At 31.7% G+C, this 24377-nt stretch overlaps 1 protein-coding gene across 2 annotated transcripts in view; it reads left to right on the top strand.

Annotated features, from left to right (window-relative positions):
* Positions 1 to 14881, top strand: part of LOC139100945 (zwei Ig domain protein zig-8-like) — a 40742-nt gene extending 25861 nt beyond the window's left edge. For both annotated transcript variants that reach the window (XM_070653732.1, XM_070653731.1), the window contains 4 exons: positions 7009 to 7166; positions 10538 to 10748; positions 12286 to 12543; positions 12619 to 14881. In XM_070653732.1, coding sequence (XP_070509833.1) covers positions 7009 to 7166; positions 10538 to 10748; positions 12286 to 12543; positions 12619 to 12854 — 863 coding nt within the window. In that variant the 3' untranslated portion in view covers positions 12855 to 14881. The remainder of the gene's footprint in view (positions 1 to 7008; positions 7167 to 10537; positions 10749 to 12285; positions 12544 to 12618) is intronic.
* Positions 14882 to 24377: the final 9496 nt, after the last annotated feature.

The following is a 24377-nucleotide window of genomic DNA, read 5'->3' as shown; positions in this document are numbered from 1 at the left end:
GACCTAAGAGATAATTAGCAGGTGCTGTGATTCAATCACGATACAATGTGGGCGCATTCATGATACGATTGCGTTAACTTGACACTTGGGGTAGATGTCATCTACGACACTATGGCATCTATGACACTATGACATCTATGACATTATGACATCTATGACACTATGACATCTATGACACTATGATATCTATGACACTATGACATCTATGACACTATGACATCTATGATACTATGACACTATGTCATCTATGACACTGTGTCATCTAGGACACTATGTCATCTTTGACACATATTGCTTAGGTTAGAAGCATTAAGTCCTAGTTTGGCTAAGATACGGGAAACATTACGGAATGTGAGCACTAACTGAATGTGCATGCTCACATAGTTCGGTGATAGAATCACGATTCAGTGAAAAAATCACGGTTCAGTGATGCAATCATGATACCATGTGAGCATGCCACACACATGTTACCATGTGTGTTCAGAAAACAGCTGACTTATAGGGATTTTGACATGGCCTTGAAACTGATGCACATCTGGAATGAAATTGCAACTCTTTAAGATACAGTCAAAGACAATGAACTGAAAGAAGTATGATTTTAGATATAGTAACGGCATCAATGTCATTTCTGTGAGTTTACAGTAGTCATAAATGACTCATATGTCACATGTCACTCTTATGTCACATGTCACTCTTATGTCACATGTCACTCATATGTCACATGTCACACATATGTCACATGTCATACATATGTCTTTTGATACTTACATAAAGTAAGTGAATCGAGTAGAGAGTTGTGCAAGCTTGACACTAGTTCCATGCCAAATTCAGCTTTATATTGACATGACCATTTCTACCCACTATAAACTGATTCACATCCAATAGCTCAATAAAAACATCATTAAATGCGTTCAATCCTTAAAATATCCAATAAAATAACTTCCAAACGTTGTTTTTTTTTGCTATTTGTTTGTTTTTCAATCGAATGCACGAGTCAATACAGCATCAACATCTCAATATTGGAATAAGACGAGAAATCAAATGAAAAAATATTTGTTTATCAACTTTTTTCTTTCCTTATCCTCTTGTTGTTCCGTAGTTTACGAGCTGTTATTCGTTGCTTTAGTTAAACTTACCATCATTCAAATGACTTGACTGAACTTTTCTTTTTGTAGCTTATAAATAAAGTGATTTATTGGATTTATTTCATTGCCTCATAATGATAGTTCATAGTGTAGTGGTTTGGAACTCAATAAATATGGCTTACTGGTATAGCTCTTGTCAAGTATGACATGAGAGAAAATAGGAGGTGGATATGGGAATGGATATGCAAAGGATATATTGATAGACAGACTAATGTCGGCAATTATAGTATCGATAATAACACATTTTAAGTGATTTAAATGAACACGAATTTCGTTAACTTTTTGTGCTTTTATGGTTCGTTCATAAATGACGTCCATCAATAAATTCAATTTTCTCGTATAGTAACTTGTAAGAAGCTCAATACTGAAATTTAAGGAGCAATTGTTAATCATTGCCACATCGATATAGGGGCGTACGGAATGTAAAATTAGGGTAGGTCCCAAAAAGCTCAAGAAAATTGATTTCTAGAATTTTGTCTAAAAATATGGGTGTTCTGACATCAAACCCGATCTCTCTGGATACGCCCATGCATTGACAACACTATGAAGCGATTAAGGTACCAGTCTTTGGTGGGAATCGAGCTTACGTCTTCACAATGGAGAAGGTTAAATATTTTCGACTTTCTGTTTTCCCTTTTCGCTATTGAAGCTAACTATAGTACTTGACGCCCTGTATGGGATCGAAAGGTTGCTGTTTCTGGATTTTGATGATTTTTTTGAAAGATTTTATGGGATTTTTGTATCGAAGAAGTCTAGCTAGTTGATAGATTTTGTACATAGCGGAGGGGATGATGGAGTTTGACCACCCCAGCTGCTTTTCCATTTGGATATATCCCTGTAAATGTATGTATAATGATCAATACCCCAGATTCTACTTCACTAGGATCTTACAGTCATTAATTATGGATATAAGCCATAAATTCATCATAACTAATTTGAAAACAGAATCTCAGTTTCGAAAAATATGTCAATAGCAGACGGACGTTAAAGAATGGACTCCCAAAGTTCTACCAAGTTCTTCTGGTCAAAAGTTCTAACTCAGAACCCCAACGTAAATGAAAATCCCACATCATTAACAAACAACTCCTCCATGTAATTGTTATCAATTTTCAGACATTATTTGACGTTAAAAATATCACAATTTTCCAGTTTGTTGACACTTGTGAACTTAATATAAATACTTGTCATACTTGCGTGAAAAACCATCAACTAGATTGATTTATTTTCGAATGTTAAGGTCTTGTCATGGATAAATCTCTTTGTTTGTCCACCAGTCATTGAAAATAGCTTTCTATGAAAGAGACTTTTGAGCTTTTTCATGTCTCACACCTACGGTCAGCATCTTCTGATACATTAAAGGATCAAAATGTTTTTCTTATGTTTTACTAAGGAAATGGAATTGACATTTGGGGAATGTAAAAAGGTTTGAGTTGAATCTAGGCGTTATTATTAAACTTTCTAAATTTAGAATCAGTAATTGGGTACAATAAAGAAAAGTTCTTTCCAAAAAACACATGTGTCGTCATACTCGTACACAATAGAAAATAAAAATAACACATTTGATACCTTTGTTCTCTACTTGCTGTCAAGTCTTGTAATCCAATTGGCCTAAAAGTGTCGAGAAAAATTGATTGGGTCGAGTGAAATAAGATTTACATGACCCAAAAAAAAAATAGAAATAGTCTGTAACATACAAGTGTGGTCCTGAAAAAGTTTTGTTTACTATTGGATCTTGAGATTTGTGTGGGATGTAAGTATGTAGTGGAATTGGAAAGCACAACTAGGAAGAATTTTGACTTTAAGTCAACATACAGGATGGATTCGATGTGAAACTGTTTGAGAACCAGATTGTGCTGGTCTGACGATGTCATACTTACTTACTTACTTACTTCCTTGGCTCTGGCGCACGTGTGCCCATTGTGACTCTATAACATTCTCTATCATTCGAGAAAGTAGTTTGAAGATGACATATTTTTGGACTAATTGATATCGTGACACGAAACCCGTATTTTATCCGGGAAGCCTTACATATATCTATAAATGAATAATTAGAGTGGAATTTTTCAAGGGACGTAAATTTCATGAAAATGGCATCATCAGCAATATTGTCAAGGTACTAATAAATATTTGGCTTTCAATTAGGAACATAATCTAGATGAAAAAGATTCAAGGGGAATAGCTTGATACGACGGACACTTGAGTGACGATTAGTGAGTCAAAAGCCCCGATCTACAACTCGATCGGCATAATTCAGCGAACTACAATATAGGCTGTGAAATATGGTCGAAATCAGTCGTCACGGTGCCATTAGCGCAAATATGTGTCTTATTGTTGATACGACAGCATGGTATTACCCTAATGAACAGGTTGAACTGTTCGAGACAACAATGAACCTGAGCATCACAATTCAGTCGCTAAGACATCGCTCTATTACTGTGTTGGCCGCAAGACGTCAGGGTGGCAATATGACATTGTTATACTTGGATTCTCCATTCCAACATCTATAGTAAAGTCAAAAAATTTCAAGCTCTCAATGCCTTTGCTGCAACCTTTAATTATTATTTAAAAACCTTCAAAGCACAATATTCTCCGAATTTTCAATATACCATCATTCCTCCCTTTTTCAAGGAACACAAACAAATGAAGCTCAATTTTCATTCAACCATAATAACAATATTTATTGATTCTGTATGCTACATGACGCAGTAATAACTTAATTTAAATTATTGAGACATTATCTACTTCAACATCATTATCCTAATATAAATTTTCATCCTTAAATCTCTTGTATTAATTATCTGATTAAACGAATCTAGTAATATAATGCTTACAATGGAATCCGTGACATAATTTATATCTAATCCATAGCAAACAACTTCCTTACACGTGTCGGTAGCTTAAACATATGTGTATTTATATAAAATGATATATTAAGACCTGTGGAATATGCTTTTTTATGGAACAGCACGAAGAAGACGAAAATGTTCAGTTTTTGGTTGTGGAATCAAGCAGAATAAGAAATTTTTGAACCATTAAGAGACCATCCAGCGAGTAGGCATAAAATAATTTCTTTTATCGATTTTTGCACAGCGGTAAATTCAGTTCTGATTTTCATTTCACAATTTGTCTTGCTGTCAAAATAATAATGCTTAGTGAAAAATTACATCATATGTCAAATTATGTCAGAATAAGACAGTCGTGAGAGTATCGGATGATAATTTATCGATTTTGCTATTCTAACGGTGTTTTAATGGCTCATGTGGTGTGGGAATTTATTGAATGTTTTGGGAATTCTATGATAAGTGATTTTTGGATGAATCTGAGATGACGATGGCTTAGATAAATGTTTTAGTCGAACATGAGATTGAAATTTTTGATACAATTTAATTGATATTCTATATTTTATTTTGAAATTGATATCTGAAATCCGTATGGCTTCAAAATGCAGCCTTGAGTCGCAGGGGATTCACATAATACATGCATTTGCATGTAGCTTGCTTAATTCGTGATGAAGCATTATTCATTTTTGTGTCACTCGGGATTCAAATTATCCTTTCCCGAGTGGACAACTTGACATAATGTCTTGTTAATATCCTGACCTACGGTCGATTAATGACATGTTTTTCGTAAAGTTACATCAAATTTAACATCAATTTAGCTTATATCAAGGTTCGTCGTGTGCATCCTGTTGGCCGTGGCACTAGTGTGCCGACAAAAATTTGAGCAAATGCCATGAACCGTATGTCATGAGCGGTCTCGGTCAACGCTTACTCCCAAGGTATACCTCGAAAAATAAAAGGCTTCTCACCAGTCTAGTTATGAACTAGACATTGTGTCAAGTTCTTTAACAGGCCGCTTTTAGGTATCGTAGTGGAATTTCTGTATCTTGACAACATGCTCTCTGCCTGTTAGGGGTTTTCCACTTTGGGTTTCAAAACTATAATTGAATTTTGTGGCTGTTGATGCAACTCTGCACTAAATTCGTCATTATTTTGCTTAAACCCATTTTAAATTCAGGAGGAAAGTAATGGAGGGTGATACGATTAATTCTATAACGTAATAAATGAACATTCCCTCTTAACTATTGATCTGTTTAGTCTTAGCAACAAAAGTTATAAACAAAAATTTGAAAAGCTCTTCAAAATCTAATTTAACATTGCCTTTAAGCTATGGAAATTGAATAAAAATAATGAAAATAAACCTCGAGAGTCTTTTATGTAGATACATACATAAATATACCCGAGCAGTTCACTGTGTTATTTCTACTTTGCTATATCAACAGTAAGACATGAGGTTGCCGTGGCTGCACAATGACAGTTGATTTTCATCCATTTTCATGGAGAAAAATGAAAATTTCCGTCTTGTGCCGCTCGGAACATCATTTTGATGCTCTGGAAACTCGAGATCTTTAAATTTAAATATTTATCAAATGTTGTTATGGATCATCACATTAAAGTCATTCGATGTTTACACATTTTCTTTATTTTGAACAAAATGTGACAACAAGTAATTAAATTTATCTTTAAATCCCGAGTGACATGAGTTAAAAATACTCCAATTAGGATTACAGATCCTACAAAGGCTCAATGATGGATACATTTTTGAATACCAAATGTTGGTTGTCTCTGTTGACCGAATAACTTAAATGACAATTTGGTAGTCATTTCAGACTTAAGTGGTTTCTATTTGGATTTTATTATTAGAGCTCTGGCGGAGCTTTTAAAAGAACGCCCTGTGACCTTCTTCATTTATGTTTCTCGGGTATAGTCTTTAAATGACATTGACTCTTAAAATTATTTCATCCAATAGAACACAATAGAAGGATCCGCTTTCATCCGGAACAATAGAATCTTTCATCTGAAAAAAAGAAATTTCATCCGGATGCCTTGAGTCCATATGGCCACCAAATATCCGAATGATAAATCATGACGCTAATATTGGAAAATTATTTGTCACGACGTCTTGACGATCATCAATATTGACAAATACAACAAATTGCAATGAATTGTAACAAGACCTGACGATGAATCCTATTGCAACGTCATCGTCTTCGTGATATCAATCTCTCCTTCGTTATGGTAACATGACCGTCAATATGACCATCATTTGACAGCCCTCAAGTAGTTGTGACAAATGATTTTATAACGTCATGGTCATCATGTGTCGCTCAGTCATTTGATCCTCCAAATGACAGTAATTTGACTGTCATCAAGTCGCTGTGACAAATGCTCTCACAATGTCGTCGTCATGATGTGTCACTCGGGATAGAGGCAGTTTCTCTTTGTTGTTGATAACTATATCCATGACGAATCTTCAAAAAGAGCTCTTTTGTGTCGCTTGAATTAACTTTAATTTACTTATCACTGATTAAATTTTTGAGAAATTACAGCATGTAATTCAAAAAGTATTGCGTCACCGCATTTCCTTATTTAAATTATCACATTAAACTTATCTTCATTCCTGCTTATTGTCTAGTTTTAAGTGGTTGGGTTTTTATATTCTTACAAAACTTATTATCCTCTCCTTTTCATAACTTTTCATAAGTTCCTTTCATGTATTAAGGCAAGACTGGGAAATAAAAAACTTTCTCCACCGACAGTCGAATGAATAAATCACTTAAAATTAATTTAAAATTGCTGGCTATGATGGAAAAAGTTTTTCTATTTTGCGGAATGAACTAACACGAGATGAAAATATAAAAAGAGAATATCCCCAACAATGAAATGTTGAATAACAAGCACAATGCAATGGAAATGTTTTGTAAAGTCTGATAATTGAACAAACATGTTGTTTTTTCATTTTCATTATAAATTTTCATCATTTTCCATTTATTTATACTTCTTTTTTTTGTGTATATTTTCAGTAAAAATAGCATCAAATAGCGCTGATGCACCAATTTCATATTGGGATGAGAGCTATGCACAACCATATTTTGATAATAGTACGAGACGAGATATAACTGTAACAATTGGACAGACGGCAACGCTGCATTGTCGTGTGAGGAATCTTGGTGATAGAGCTGTAAGTTTTTAATAATAAGTTATTGTCTTTTTGGGGGTTTTTTAGGAATGATGTACTTAAGATGTACGGTTAAAATAGAATTTTTGGGAATCATTTCAATTTGGGTTATGTATTTGTCAGGGAATATGCCATTTGCATGGAGTATGTAGATAGTGTAAATGAGTATTTTAATTGCAATATGATGAGCTATGCAAATTCAAAACTGTTAGCGTATCAATAGATTTCTATACGGAAAGACAGAGTTGGAACCGACCATCGAAATTGGTTTTCTATCCAAACAGCCCGGTTGTGTACGTGTTGTATCCAAGCCGGGAACAAAAAGTGGCAATGGATGAATTAAGTCGACTCGAGTCGATCAGAAAAATCCAAATTCATATTCAACTTAAATAGACTTTTTTGTTAAAGTTTGTCAATTTTGTCTGGTAAGATTCCAAAAAAAATTAGTCGAGCTTTCGGAAAAGCTCGGAATCAAGTCAGCTTGACTTGACTCAAAAATACATATTCAACTCGAAGATGGCTTCATTTGAGACGAGTCAACTTAAACCAATGTAAAATGGCAAACGAATTAGGCAGAACTGCGTTTGACTTAGAAATTTAGTTTTGTGTCGCACATTTCAAATGGTCGTCAAGCAACTCCATTTAGAATCGGAAGCCAAACTAGTAAGCCGTCAAAAATTCTTGGAAATGCCATGAACCGTGTGTGGTTTCGGTCCAGGCTAACAACTTAGGTGTGTCTCGATGATAGTCGTGAAAAATCCTTTCCCACATGTGTAGCTCGATCACAATATAAAGCTACAACCCCTTTACAACATCTGCATTTTCAAATATCAGTCATATCCATTTACAAAGTGTTACAAAGCACCAACAGCTCAATTCTAACTTTAAAAGAAACAAATTGCATTTACACAAATAAATAAATTAATGCTTAACAATTGAATTATTTACGATTGAGTGGGATTATCTATTGAAACATACGCTTTCGTTGCTCATATGGAATCAACTAAATGGAATTGAAATTCACTTTTTTTTTTTGTTGCTTCACGCTCGGTGAACGAGCACACACAAACTAGTAATTTTCAAAGCAGCAAAAAATAAAAGCTTTTTTTTTTCATTTACGTATTGCACAACAAGATGAAAAGAAATGAGCAAAGCAGCACAAAGGAATGGGAGCAATAATAGAGAATGGGGGTGATGTTGATGGTATAAAGTAGAACGGTAGTACATTAAATAGAAAAGAAGGTATGAATAATACAAGAAAGTCAGTCGATTTGTACGCCAATACAATGCTCTTTTGTTGGGTTTCATGCTGCTTCTGAGAGGAATGCTAAGAGATCTTTAAGTGGAAGTATGAAATTTTGAAGAAAAAATCTTAAAGCTTTATTCATTATTGAAACAATGACGGCTGTTTGTTATTTTTTAAAGGAGATTTTAAGGCATAAATATTTATGGAAATGAGGTATTGATTGAGATTGGAATTGCAATTGGCTAGACAGTGGCGAGCCATAATGTTAGGAGGAAGTTAGTGGTGTGGATGGCTTGCTTACTTAAGAACAAAACTCGATGACCGGGCAGATCAATTGTAATCCATGGCCTCCCTCAGATGTAGCCTGATGTTGACCCTATCGCTGGATACTATTCTCTAATATCCAAGCCTCTTTCCATTGGGTTAGTGACCTTTGTTACTATTTTATAGCACATTACCCTGGGGCGCCAGGAGATATGGTTACGCTCCTGCTTGGACGTTGATCGCTTTGTTAGCCTAATGGATACCAGGATGACGCGCGGAGACAGCTTCAAGAAGCACCAAAAGCTCTCGAGAGAGCCTTCTTTATTTGTTTCGCCCGGGAAAATAAGTCAGCTGCTCAATACCCCGGGCGTAGTAAGGGGAAGTGGAGGAATTTGTGAAGCTTATGGGCTGGCTTCCCGACAGTAAATTCCTGTCTTCAAACTTGCTAAATCCAATTACATCATTAATCTACAAGCCTCAAATAATACCTCACAATCTGAAGAGCACACATGAATTATCTCAAGTCACTGTTCCATGAAATTTCAAATAGCATCATAACTTCTCATTATAACGACCATAAAACTTAATGAAGCAATAAATTTTCTAAGAATTTCATCAACTTTATAACAAAAACTAACTCAATTTATGAACTATAACAAGCATTTTACTATTCAACATGCCAACAGGACATATTATGCACATAATATTGTTAGTTCCATCTTCCAAGAGGGAAGAAGGGATGAAAAAAAATCTCATAACACAACAAAAGAAATTCTCTTTTTTATTCAACGGAAGCATGAAAAAGAAGTTTTTCAATTTAGATTCTTTTGATTCCTTTTTTTTTCTCTTCCAACTACGAAAGATCCTTATTGCTCTTCCATCTTCCTTAAAGCATAAACTATCGCTGGTTGTATCATATTTCTTTTTGTTGCTTCTTTTTTCTCTTCCATATTTCCGCACTAGAATGAATATACATAAATTGGCATAAGCGTTTTCCATTCCAATTTGAATGTTTATGACATAAGGAATTTAAATTTTTTAAATTACTGCCAATGTGGAAAACTGAAGTTGGATTCTTTTGTAATCTTTTGAATAAATTTGTAAATAAATTTAACATTTTTTTATTCAAAGAGTTGGAGGAGAGTATTGTGATGCTGTGAGGTATTTTATGTACAATGTATTTTGTTCCCGGTCGACACAAGAGACTCTGTGTCCAAATGGAGTTCAAGATGATTTTGTATGGATTCCTCTCATATTCCTTATAGGAACAGGGTTTTTTCTGTGTTGCACAAATCAGGATATTTGAATTTGATACAATCAAGTACTAACAGGGAAAGAACATGCTTCCATGATCCTGAAACATCACTACGGTACCTAAAAGCAGTATCTTTGCCAGTTAGGGAAGACGGGATTCGAACCCTAGCTTCTTTGTTGCAAGAATGCAATCACAGTCAAGCTACAGTTTATTATGAACTTGGGACTCGAACTCATACCTTCTTTAATACAACAATTGCCGACTATTCGGTTACTCAAGCCATTCAACCATCTATTTACATTCTTACTTACTTACTTCGCTGGTCGTACAGATCAGTTGTGATCCATGATCTCCCACAGGAGTCGTCTGAAGCTGGCTCTATCGCTGATTTCTACCTGCCAATTTTCGATACCAAGTGTTTAACCAACCATCTGTTTACTGACATCAATATGAGCAATATCCGTACATAAATCTATCATTCTAATTAATCCACATGCTTTGATCTCCAATAACTCATTACTCAATCCTTTACAATATCCAAATTTACTACCAATTTCCACGTTTTTAGATCAATTTTTCATCCAATTTCCCAATTCAATATCATTTCAGGTCTCATGGATACGTAAACGTGACCTCCACATCATGACGATAGGCATTCTAACATACACAAATGATCAACGATATCAAGCCCTTCACACGGAAGGCTCAGATGAGTGGTCGCTTCGAATTTCATCAGCACAAACACGAGATAGCGGAGTCTTTGAGTGTCAAGTATCGACAGAGCCGAAAATAAGTCAAGCATACCGTCTCAATGTTGTTGGTAGGTTTTAAATGTTAATGAAAGGTTTACATTTCCTCTTACGGAATAAATTGGGAAAAAAGAAAATATTTTCTTGTTATGGTTTTCGTACGCACTTTTCATACTTTTCTTGTGTTTACATTATTAATAATTCGTTTCTTGTGTACACAAAGAGCGATTGGAATTGCGTTATTTTATGATATGGAAGCGGAAATATATTTTCTATTGTATTTTGTGGGATGAAAAGGTGGAAAAGGTGGTGAAAAATGCTGGTGGTTCAAGAGATTCAAAGACAAGATAGTCAGTTAACTTAGTTTTTGATCTAATTCTTGGGACATGTGGTTCTTAAGGCAGTGATTTTGATTTTTCTTAGTAAATCCAAGGATTTAGTGTCACAAAAGCTTCACTTTTAATCAATTTTGAACCTACACAGAGCTTTGAACCAAGCTTTGAATCATTATTGTATGAATTTCATTGCTGCTTTTGTCTACTAGGGCATAGTCAAGTTGAGGTTCTAAACACTTCCTTCTATTTAAACAGAATTCTTTAATTTTTAAAGGTTTTCTGTGACAAACATCCCGAACCTTTAACTGTCCCAATACTGATTCCGAGACATCTTATAGAAATTGTCATTACTGATACTTCAAGTGTCTCTTAGAAAAGGCCTATATAGTCTCCTTCTCGTTAACTTGTCGAGACCGACACTTTAAAATACCCTACATAACAGTTTCTCTCAAAAACTTGCTGACTACTCCCTTTAACAGCTGTTTCTTCCAAGTTTTTGATTATTTTAGTTTCTTACTTTGCCATTGAATAAGTTAATACCCCATAAGAATGTTTACCTGTGAAAATTAGTGCCTTGAACTCTAAGTTTTTCATCAGATAGCAGGCTCATGTATTAGTCAGATTAGGATTTTCCAGGGTTTTCAATCACGGGCTCAATCCTAGGATTAAGTAAATTTTAATCCCGGAAGTGAAAACCCTAAGTCAGATGATCAAGTGCTCAAATCGTTGTAAAACCTAAATGTTCAGAGAATTGGCAACAATTTGACACAAAAAACCACTTTTTTGACCTTTATTCATCTCATTTGTCACCTGACTATGAATAACCCTATCCCATATTGACTTATATTGAATGATTGTAGGAGTAATATTATAGGAACCGAAGCCACGTCTTGATACTTTACTAACTAAGTTCAATCCCCCGAAAACTCATTGAATTTCCAGAATTACCACAAGCAATTGCCAATCATTTCACATTTTTCCACCATCGCAAAGCAATAATAATTCTACGAATGAATGAAATATTCCCATTCATTGTGCTCACAATTAGCAAGAAATCCTAATAATATTTCCAATATTGACTTAATGTTTCCATAAAATGTAATTTATACTAAAAAAGCACAAAAAAATATTTTTCTGATATTTAAAAAAATTCCATGAATAATTAAACAACAAGCGCTGATAAGGAAGCATAAAACTTTTGCCTCCTTCTATTTCTTATTTACATATTTACGTTCTCAATTTTCCCTGCTTTTTTCCACTTCCAAAAATATAGTTTCAAAGGCAAAGATTCTTGGCAATCACGAGCTATTTGTAAAAAGCGGCAGCGACATAAATCTCACATGTGTTGCATCACAAGTTGCAATACCACCATCATTTATCTATTGGTATAAAGGCGGTCGTGTGGTAAATTACTCACAACGTGGTGGAATAAATGTGCAGACTGATAGAAATACGAAAACGAGTAAATTAATTATATCTCGAGCGACAGTAGGTGATAGTGGAAATTATACGTGTGCACCGAGTAACTCAGGTATGCTTGGACATGTCCAAATAAAATTGTAGACCATTTAATTATTACATTTATCTTTATCTTACATTCATTTAGATGCATCAAGTATAATTGTACATGTCATTAGTGGTGGTGAACATCAAGCTGCTATGAAGCATGGCAACAATAGTGCAAGTAGCCTCTTTTCACATACTAAATGGAAATTTTATAGCATCAGAGACTTCTCATTGTCACGATTTCAATCGCTATTTACGTTAAAGTCTTCAACACTAGTACTCTTATGTTCCTTGGTAGCGTCAAGTACATTCAATTCGTACGTCTATGTCAGATGATTGCATGCATAAATATAAATGTAAATTGATATGAGCATTGTTCTTTTTTTGAAAAGAGAGGGGATGAAAAAACTTGAGCGTTTGGAGTGTTGTTCTGTGTGGTTTGTCAGATTAAAGTTTGAATTATTCTTTTGGGAGATTAATAAAATTGTTGTCAGGAAGACTATTATCTAACGGTAAAAGTTTTAATGATATGAAATGATTTGTGAGTCTATGAACTTTGAAGTCGTTTTTTGGTGATTTATGTAGATTTTATAGCCGGAATTGTCTATATTGATACGAGCTGCATAATCCAAACAGCATGTACAATGGAGTGATGGTTTCCGAACCGGCCGAAAGGTATCTGTAAGACAATGTTGCTAAAAAGCACCCTGTATATGGGTGATAAACATACATCTCCTAGGAAGCGTTCTGCCTATGTCTAGGTAAACATAGCCAATTTTACGCCAATTTTAAGACAAAGCCATGCATCCGCGAATGCAGCAAATTGTATTTTTTACCATAATCATGTCAGCCAACTGTCGGATTTTGGATGCACTTCAAGAAAGTTTTCAATATCCTGCCATGGCCGTTCAAATTTAGTTAGAAGCAATTTCCGATTTGTTATACTAACGAATTCCTGCAAAATTTGTTCTAAATTGCTTCAAAGATTAGAAAGTGCAGTTCAGCAACAATTTTATGAAGTCAAATTGAATTTTTCATACAGAATTGTATTTAAACTTAAGCATTAGTTAGGGATTTCTCAAGGATCAGACTCTCTAAAAGAACAGTAGTCTCTAACAGACAAAAAACGAGCTCTAAAGAGCAGAGTAGGTTGAGAGCAACGCTCATGAGTTTGCTCATCCAGTATATTTTATGTGAGCAAGCTTTCGAAAGCATATTCTTTGCCTGTTAGGGGCTGTATTTACTGTACTTTCATATTAATTCAATAAGGACAGTACTTTATTTACTGTAAATACTTGTATGAAAAGTGCAGTAATTACAGTAAGTAATGTACTGTACATTGGAGTCCCGGATCCTTGAAATTTCCATAAACCATCAACCTCCTGCATATCTTAGTGTCGGAGTAACTTCTAGGATAGCAAACCGTTTATCAGAAAATTTGCCAGTACAAGAATAAGGCAACTTTGGTCGAATGGTTAGTCCACAGATAGGAAATCTGTAAAATGCTAATTTGGTCGTGTGATAATGGGTTCGATTCCCATTAGAGATCGATTTCTAAATAATTATATAGATTTTTGCCAAAAAAGAAAACCTCCAGCTATTCAGATCTATTGAGATCCAGAGCTGCCTCCACAGAGCCACTTCGACTCAACAATATTATAAAGATTCGCACCAAGAGCATGCTAACGACATTACAGCAAACTCATAGATTTACAGATCATCCTGCACAAACCTTTAATCTGCTTTAGAGATCGTTCACTTATTAAGTTACAGAATACCGAACATTTGTCGAAAATTCCTAGAATTCAATTGTTTAAATCAGATTTATACTCCCTATTCCCTCGCTTGAACGTAATAAGTGAACGACCCCTAATAACCCTAATCTACCCACAGAACACTCCATTCAATAAAAACTCATAAGAACAGCTCATCAAGTCTAGTTAAATTAATAAAAAATAAAATAGAGATGTTTTATAAATAAAAAGAATAAAATTATTTAAAAAAATAAATAAAAAATGACTATAAGATGAAGAAGAAGTGAATGTAAGGTGCGCGAAGTTCGTTTAGTGTCACATGAACTTTTTCAATTTTTTCTCATACGAAGGCTTAAAGTGAAGCAACTATTTTATGTATTTGAATTTAGTTTCAGTAAGGTTTAAAATTAACTAAAAGTAACCAGTTAACTGTTCTGCTTACATGAATTAATTAATTTTTCTAAGAGATTACAACAACAAATTGCGAAATTCGTTTAGTGTCACTGTAGAAAATTTAAGATTTCAAGCTTCATACCTTATTAATTGAGATTATTCTTTTATAATATTGTTAATTTAACGAAAATAAGTATATATGGAAACTTTTTTCAATTATCCACTGGGTTTTTCCTAATATTTTCCTACTTTAAATTCTTCATACTTAGAATATTTTCAAAACGAGATTTTTCTGTTATTTTGCACCAAATCATTAATAATTTGATTGATTTACATTCATAATTATCATTATTTTTAAAAGAATACCAAAAACCTGGGATAAAAATTGAATTTAAGGCAAAAATTTGAGAAAAATGTTTATTTGGTGAAAAATTTTCACCACTTTTTATCATTAGTCAGGGGAGTGACTTTTTACGTCGACAGAAGTTCTGCAGAATTTCTGCAGAACTTCTGCAGAAATTCTGCAGAATATTTTTCATAATTTTCACACTTTATCAAAAAAAAAAGTTCGCTCATGCCAAGACTTGAACTCATGACCTCATGTTTCAATAATTTTTTGCCTTAACTTAAACCATTGCGCTACCAAGACATACTATTTCATATTTGACTGATGGCAATTTTTCATATATATATATATATAAAAATATTTATTTGATATAATTATTTTAATTATAATAAATATCAAGAAATTTAATTTTTTTTTACATGATCAAAGAATAGATATAGAATAGATATTATATACTTCACAAAAGGGTAGTTTATCAAAAAATTTGTATGAAATTATATACTTCACAAGAGGATATTTTCTCGTAAATCTTGTATGAAATTATATACTTCACAAGAGGATATTTTTAAGGTTTTAACTGTAATTTTTCCTTCTACAAAAATTCCTCTAGTGAAGTATATAATTTCAAACAAAAATTTCTGAAATAATAATGAACATTTACGTAAAATCTTGGGTTAGACAAATATGCGCATATGCATGCATACATGCGCATACAGTACAAATGTATTCGCATACAGTATGCGCATACAAGGCATACAAATGCATACAAATTTAAAAAAATAATTCGATAAAAATCATTTTTTAATGTGGCAAATGAAAATTGAAGGTGAAAATCATATTTTTCTAAGTTTTTCATCTTAATTTCATTAAAATTACGCGGAAAAATGCATTAATTAGGGCATTTATCCTAATTTAAGAAAACTTTTATGCGTATGCACGCATATGCGCATACAGTTTTGACAAACCCTAGTAAAATCTATTCTTTAATCATGTGAAAAAAAATTTAAATTTCTTGATATTTATTAAAATTAAAATAATTATATCAAATAAATATTTTTATATCTATATATATATGAAAAATTGCCATCAGTCAAATATGAAATAATATGTCTTGGTAGCGTAATGGTTTAAGTTAAGTTTATTGAAACATGAGGTCATGAGTTCAAGTCTTTGCATAAGCGAACTTTTTTTTTTTGATAAAGTGTGAAAATTATGAAAAATATTCTGCAGAAATTCTACAGAAGTTCTGCAGAAGTTCTGCAGAAATTCTGCAAAAGTTCTGCAGAACTTCTGTCGACGTAAAAAGTCACAATCATTAGTCAGCATTTTTTGATGAAACTATAGATAACATAATAAATTCGAACAGCATAACTTATTAACCACATAATGCTTAATACAATGCAAAAAACTGCATGGTTCTATGATTAGTGCAAAGATGCAAATTTTGGCAGAAAAGTTGAGTCGTGGTGAAAATTTTTATAGTAATAATCAAATATAAAAAAAAACGAGTTTTAGTACTATTTTACTAGTACTTCTACTACTTTCAAGCAATAAAGTCACATAATAAGCCTTTATTAATAATCTAGACTCTAATTCGGAGCATGGTTTCAGTAAATAAGTAAGTCTGTTTTCCACTATAAAAATTTTTCACCACGACTCAACTTTTCTGCCAAAATTTGCATCTTTGCACTAATCATAGAACCATGCAGTTTTTTGCATTGTATTAAGCATTATGTGGTTAATAAGTTATGCTGTTCGAATTTATTATGTTATCTATAGTTTCATCAAAAAATGCTGACTAATGATAAAAAGTGGTGAAAATTTTTCACCAAATAAACATTTTTCTCAAATTTTTGCCTTAAATTCAATTTTTATCCCAGGTTTTTGGTATTCTTTTAAAAATAATGATAATTATGAATGTAAATCAATCAAATTATTAATGATTTGGTGCAAAATAACAGAAAAATCTCGTTTTGAAAATATTCTAAGTATGAAGAATTTAAAGTAGGAAAATATTAGGAAAAACCCAGTGGATAATTGAAAAAAGTTTCCATATATACTTATTTTCGTTAAATTAACAATATTATAAAAGAATAATCTCAATTAATAAGGTATGAAGCTTGAAATCTTAAATTTTCTACAGTGACACTAAACGAATTTCGCAATTTGTTGTTGTAATCTCTTAGAAAAATTAATTAATTCATGTAAGCAGAACAGTTAACTGGTTACTTTTAGTTAATTTTAAACCTTATTGAAACTAAATTCAAATACATAAAATAGTTGCTTCACTTTAAGCCTTCGTATGAGAAAAAATTGAAAAAGTTCATGTGACACTAAACGAACTTCGCGCACCTTACATATGAGATGTGTAGATAGATAGCCGTGTATACATATATAGGTTAGACACGAGATGTAAAAAATAAATAAATTATATAAAAAAAAATTCTATGTCATCGATAGCAGTGCAAGGAGAAACTCAATTGCATCGGATATAAAAAAAGTTTAATTCTCGTTTTTTTTTGCTGATAAAAAAGATCAAAAGTAAACTTTTTCATGTGAAACGGATGGCAAGGAGTAGTTGTCATGATAGAGCACAAGTTAAAAATATAAAAAAAGTTTCTTTTCAATGGCAACGACTGTGAAATGTGATTGGAAAACTAAGCTTAGTCATTGATGAAAAAAAAATAAAAATAATAACGAAATTTACTTCACTTGCCATGAACTTTATCATCAACGATTAATCGAAATGTTAATGTCAATAAGAGTGAAAAATACTGATAGATTTTAAGATTATTTCCTGACATTTAACAAACTACATAAAACATGGTTTTTTATTTTATTTGATTTAAGATTGAATGATGTGAATTTGTTCGTTGAGTAGCAATTGGCGATTTTTGGGAATAATTGATGATTTTTTTTTTATGGAAGGGTAAAATGCTTTAAAATAGATTGATGGTCTATTTTGGTGCATTTTGCAATTTTTGAGCATTTGCAAGCATCATTGACCTAAATCAGTGGTGATTAACCACAGTGTCGCGATACATAGGTGGCCCATCATCGTTTATATTAGTGGTGGCATCCGTATTGTGCTAAATGACTTTTTAGCTCGACAAACAACTTTTTCGCGGCGGATAGTTTACTACTCATCACTGATCTAAATCAGAGACGGGCAAACTTTTCTGGACTTTGAAATTTGAACTTCGGCACACCTCAGCTGGGAAAACCACAGTATTGTGGCACATAGGTTGCCCCATCACTCGCCTATAACAATGGTGGGCAACTTTCTATGCCACGACTCACCTTAGCCCTAGTAAAATAAGGCACTTAAGATGTTTCACGGCCATCTATTGTGTTGCAACACATAGGTTAGTCATTATTAAGCTATATCAGTGATGGACAGCATTTTTCGTGTCACGATACAACATAACCTAGCAAAACACTGTGTCGCGACACATAGGTTACCTTTCATTGCCCTGTTTTAGTGTTGGACAACATTTTTTGTTGCTGTGACACCCTTCAGTTTGGCAAACCACTGTGTTGTGACACATAGGTTGTTCAACACTCAACAATATTAGTGGTACGACGTACCACTGTGACACGGCCATCTACTGACCTATACTGAAAGTCCTAAGATTCAAATAGGTGGAAAATAGAGAAATATTGCCTCAAGTGAGACTTGAACCTCCGAATTATCAATCCTTCTGATTTTAGATACCAAAACACTATACCTTTATACCACCAAGCAAATTAAGTCCACAAAATTAATCTCAAATTTTATTAATTTAATTTTTTTATAAAATTAAAAATTTTCCCAGCTTTACAAGACAAATATAAATCCCTAAAAATCCCATTGCTACTCAGAACAACCGTGTTAATATTTAGTTCTGTATTTTAATATTGTTAATTGTTTCTGTACACAGACATGGAAATGTGAATTTTACGTATGATAAAAATTATTTAATTAATTTATTTTTGTAACTTTTTTTGAGGAAATTTAACTTTTTTGACTATTTATTTTTGAAATTTATTAAAAAACTTTATTGCCATAAATTATTAAGGAACTTCTTTGTTATAACAAAAAAAAAAAAAAGTTAAAAAAAGCTCAAAAAAATTATTTTAAATATAAATACAAAAGAAGTTAAATTTTCTGAAAAATTCCTACTTTTATTTTTCTCAATAAAAAAACTATAAAAAAATAAAAAAAAACTTTTTTTCATTTATTTTTAAACCAGAAAAAATGTTTGAGTTGTAAATTCCTTACTAAGAATTACTCGCGGTTCAGCAACAAAAAAAAATACAGTCCGAAATATGAAGCGAGTAGTGAACTGCATGGAAATAAAAACTTCCTGTTTTATAACTTATGGGTTGTTATGGCTGCAACTATGAATGAATAAAAATATATTTAATAAAAAAAACAACTTTTAACAATGAAAAAGCATTTAATCACTGACAGATTTTTTAATTATATTGAACATGAAATGGTAGAGAAAGTCCGTGATGAAGGATGAAGTTTTGCATGATATCAGACTTATATTCATGCACAAAAAAAGGGGCCGAGGAAAAAAAATGAAAAATTTTCAACATTTAAATTTAATTAATTACTGTTTGTAATGCTGCTTGTATCGGGTGGGAACTAGGATTGTTGTGGAATGCAGGCATCAATAATTGCTGAAAAGTTGGGCGCATTTTTCAATTTAAAAAAAGTTGAATTTTTAACGGTTCTTAAATATTAAAATTTTTAACGGTTACAATTTTTTTTTGAATCTTTAATGGATTTTAAACTGATTTCAAAATTTTAAACATTTCAACATTATTTTTAAATTTTAAATTTTTAACGGTTTTCAAAAATTTGAATATTTAACAGTTTTTATTAGATTTAAAGATTTTCAAAAATTTGAAATTTTAACAGTTTAAAATTCAAAATTTATTATCAGTTTTTAAAAAAATTTAGTTTAAAGCGATTTTGAAATTTTATTTGAATTTTTAACGGTTATCAAAATTTTGAATTTGTAACGGCTTTTGAAATTTTGAATTTTTTTCTTACATAAATTCAACAATCCGCATTTTTCACACCAAAGTGACTTCCCATTCAACATCCTTCACTATATTCCACGCTAAATATTACAGAACGATACAATTACTCCTCGTGGATGATAAAAAGGCGAACAGAAGGAAATTGGAGAACGAATTGTTTTTAATTTTCGGACTTGCATCCAGCACAACAAAAAGCAGATAGCTTCATTAATTTTAGGTTAAGATGTAGACCCAAAATTCAGTTTCTGCTCTATTTTAAGGATTATTTGTGTACATTTTCAAGCAGTTCACATTCCATTATGAAGCACTTAATAATTGTTCTGGAAAATTTCTCATTTTTAATGGAATTCCATAAAGCTTTTAGTCTTAATTGAAACCTTTAGCTTTGATATTTCATCGTCGTTTATGCTAATGATATTTTTTTCTGTGTAATTACAACTAATGAGGTTCATGAGTGAATGAATGACTTGTTTAGCTTTGAAATGAATGATTTGTTGAAGGTTTTTTGAGTCAATTTACAGATTTCAATTCAATATTGTGTAAGTATCAATTGATTTAGTTTCAGAGTTGTTGTTTCCGAAGGATAGAAATGAAAAAGGATCTGGTATAGATCGTTCGAGGCTTCGTCATTGATAGTTTTGATTGCCTGTGCAACACAAAGCTTCATTAACTGTGCAATACAAGGTAAGGATTAGACAAAGCAACACAAAGATCATTTGTTGGAATCCGTATGAACTAAATATTAACTCCATCTAATACATTGTGTCGGTTGAGTCAAATACAAAGAATTCGAAAATAATTTCGAAAAGTTCGAACATAATTTCGAAAAATTCGAACATAATTTCGAAAAATTCGAAAATTATTTTGGAAAATTCGAAAATATTTTAGAGAATTTCGATAATAGTTTCAAGAAATTCAAAAATAATTACAAAAGTTTGAGAACATTTTCGAAAATTGTTTTGAAAAATTTGAAAGTAACTTTAAATTTGAAACTAGATCAGATTTTTCTAAATTTGAAAAATTCGAATATGGTTTTGAAAAATTCTAACATTATTTCGAAAAATTCAAAAATAATTTTAAAAGATTCGAAAATTATTTCGAAAAATTCGAATATGATTTTGAAAAATTAGCAAATAGTTTCGAAAAATTCGAAAATAATTACAAAAATTTGAGAACAATTTCGAAAAATTCAACAAAAATTTCTAAAATTCGAAAATTGTTTTGACAAATTTGAAAATAATTTTTCAAATTCGAAAATGAGTAAAAAACTTCGAAAGTAAATTCGAAAATAATTTTGTAGAATTTCAAAATAATTTCGAAAAATTAGAAAATAATTTCAATAAATTTTAAAACAGTATTGAAATATTCAAAATTTAAAAAGGATCGAAAATTTCTACATCTATATCGAGAAATTCGAACTCAATTTCGAAAAATTCGAGTTGAAACTGCCGACAATCTAGTAAGCTTACTGATAACAATGAACAAAGCAAGAAGCATTTGCAGTTCTCATACGGACACCAGCATCATGTTTCAATTGAAAGCCAAAAAGTATCTAAAAACAGAATACAAAAATTTCTCTCAAAATTCAACTGCACCAGCACACAAAGCAGAAGGCACAAAGTATGAAAATTCTTTCATGTTAAATTTTAATTAAAAGTGATTCCGAATTTTTTTTATATTTTAAGCTTTTTGTGTCTTTTTGTGAGCATTGAGAGACTTTTCACATCATGAAGCAGTGCAAATAATGTCATGAAGCCGATTGACGCTCATAATCGACTTTTTTGAGTCTCCTTTCTCGCTTTATCTCAGTTCCTTTTAAATGTCATGCCCTCATTTGTTGTGTTGCCACATAAAAGTTGAGGAACAAAAAAAAGGATCTTATGACTTTTTAACAAAATTTCATTTCATTCATTTTCATTGCATGAAAAAAAAACTGAAAATTCCTTTTGTGTGACGAGATAAATTTTTTTCACACACAATGAAACTGAGTAAAGAGGAAAGAGATAAGACTTGGTGAAGGCGCATTGGAATTTATGATAAATTTAGGAAATTTTAGAACAAAAACATTATTAAAAAGAGGAAAATAACGGTACTGAAATATTTGAATTTTTAACAACTTTCAAGATTTTAAATTACAAACTTTTTGAATTTTTACAAAGTTCCAAGTTTTTCAAATCTTAAAAAAATTTTGAAAAATTTAAATTTTTAACGATTTTCAAAAGTTATGAATTTTTAATTATTTTTTAAAGTTAGAACTTTTAAAGACTTTCAAAATTGCATATTTGAAATTTTCGTTTTTATTTGAAAAGATTTCAATTTTTTAGTTTTTTAAAGAATTTCAAAATTTTTAAAGAATTTCAAAATTTTTAAAGAATTTCAAAATTTTTAAAGAATTTCAAAATTTTTAAAGAATTTTAAAATTTTAAGTGGATTTTAAAATTTTTGAACTTCCAAGAATTCTTAAAATTTTCAAAATTTTAGAATTTTTACCAGTTTTTAGAAATTTAAATCGTTTTCAAATTTTTTGAACATGATAATATTTGAATTTTTGATGATTTAAAATTTCAAATGATTTCAAAATTATTTAAACTTTAAATAACATTCAAAACTTATAAAATTTTAAAATGTTTTAATTTTCAACGTTTTTCAAAATTTTACATTTTTTTGAATTTTTTCAAAAATTTGAACTTTTTACAAATTTTAAAAAATTTAATGTTTTTGGACGTTTTTAATTTTAAATGAAAGTATTAAAACTCGTTAAAATTCAAATTTTTGAAAACCGTTAAATTCAATTTTTTGAAGCTCTTTAGGTTTCGAAACTACAGGAGCCACTCATTTAATTCTAAAATTATGACTCTCAACTCTCAATCTATCCGTCACTCAAAACTTTTCCAACACAAAATTTAATTCAACTTCATGCTTACATCTGCATTTAACAGTAATGCAACTGCAGACTGACATGATAAACTTCTATTAGAAAAAGTTCGTAATAATTAATAACTGTCCATGACACATGTCCATCACCAACTTGTCAAAAAACTGACAATCTGCAAGCTAATTTTAAAACATTTCATGACAAAAAATATGCAATAAAGGAACTATGCGGGCTTTTATTCCATTTTTTTGTGTGAACAGAAAAAAAAAGTTTCATTATTTTTCATTCCTTCTCTCCGTAGATATAACAGAAAATGAACATAATAATCATCAATGCTGTATTTTTAAATGTATGAGAAAAAAAAACTTTTATTTTTTTTCTCCTTCCTCGCCTTGCTTTGGCTTTATTTTTAACAAAGTGCATTGGATATTTTTTTTTTATTCCTGTACATTTTGCACGTCAACACAAACTTTTTTTTCTCACTTAACGCTATGCATACATGAATGCCTGTATCGTTCTACCTCTATCAGGTCTTCAACTTGTTTTTTTCATGTCGATTCCACTATTTTTAGATTTAATTTTTTTCCTCATGCTCAACAACAACAAAAAAAAAAATTAAGTTTTAGAATTTTTTGCTGCTGTTGAGAATGTTTGGAACTCATGCAGTGCTTTTTGAAATCAAATAATGGCCTGTTGTGTGCACTGTCGTTCATTGAATTTGTTTTTGGGAAGACAACTATTGGATGCTTTTGATGAATTGTCTCTTTTTTATTAGATTTGATATTATTGAGTCTTGCTGAGCTTTTTTTACGGTCTGTGACCTATTAAATTGATAATAATGATGTAATGTGGTTAAGCGTGGTTAAACAAGTGGTAAAGGGTTCGTGCGTCTTCACCTAGAAAGAAGTAAGAAGTAAGTAAGTATGGTTAAGCGTGTGACGCGCTGCATAGTGATGTGGTGAGATGGAAGAATTGATATCCTGATACTGTGCGACCTTCTATGTTGCAGAGTTTTTAAAATGCTTTTACAGGTAAATGTAATTCTTTATTTTCAGAATAAGTATGGACAAGTTTAATGGTCCTGGCTTAAACGGCTACTTTTGCTAGATTGTTGTGTTGTTGCTCTGCCTACTTTCTAACGGTTGTACGTCAGTTAAACTTTTTATGTTCCAAAACAATGGATAGGTTAGTATTCATTATTTTGTTTTTGGACTTTATTCAAATGCCTTGGAAAACATGCTTTATTTGAATGTCGTTTCGAGATTAAGATCTTTAAAAATAAATGTTGCTTTACGTTATGCTACGTCACGTTTCGTTGCGTTACTTTATATTGCATTACGTTACGTTACATTGAACATTACGTTGTGTTGTGTTACATTACGTATCGTTGCACTACGCCACATTGCATTATGTTGCATTGTATTGCGTAATATTACATTACGATTTATTACGTTACA

Source organism: Chironomus tepperi, unplaced genomic scaffold (genome assembly GCF_022539635.2).
Source record: "Chironomus tepperi strain 1889 unplaced genomic scaffold, CSIRO-AGI_Ctep_v1 contig_73, whole genome shotgun sequence".
Lineage (NCBI taxonomy): Eukaryota > Metazoa > Arthropoda > Insecta > Diptera > Chironomidae > Chironomus > Chironomus tepperi.
This window is presented reverse-complemented; position numbering and strand designations above follow the sequence as displayed.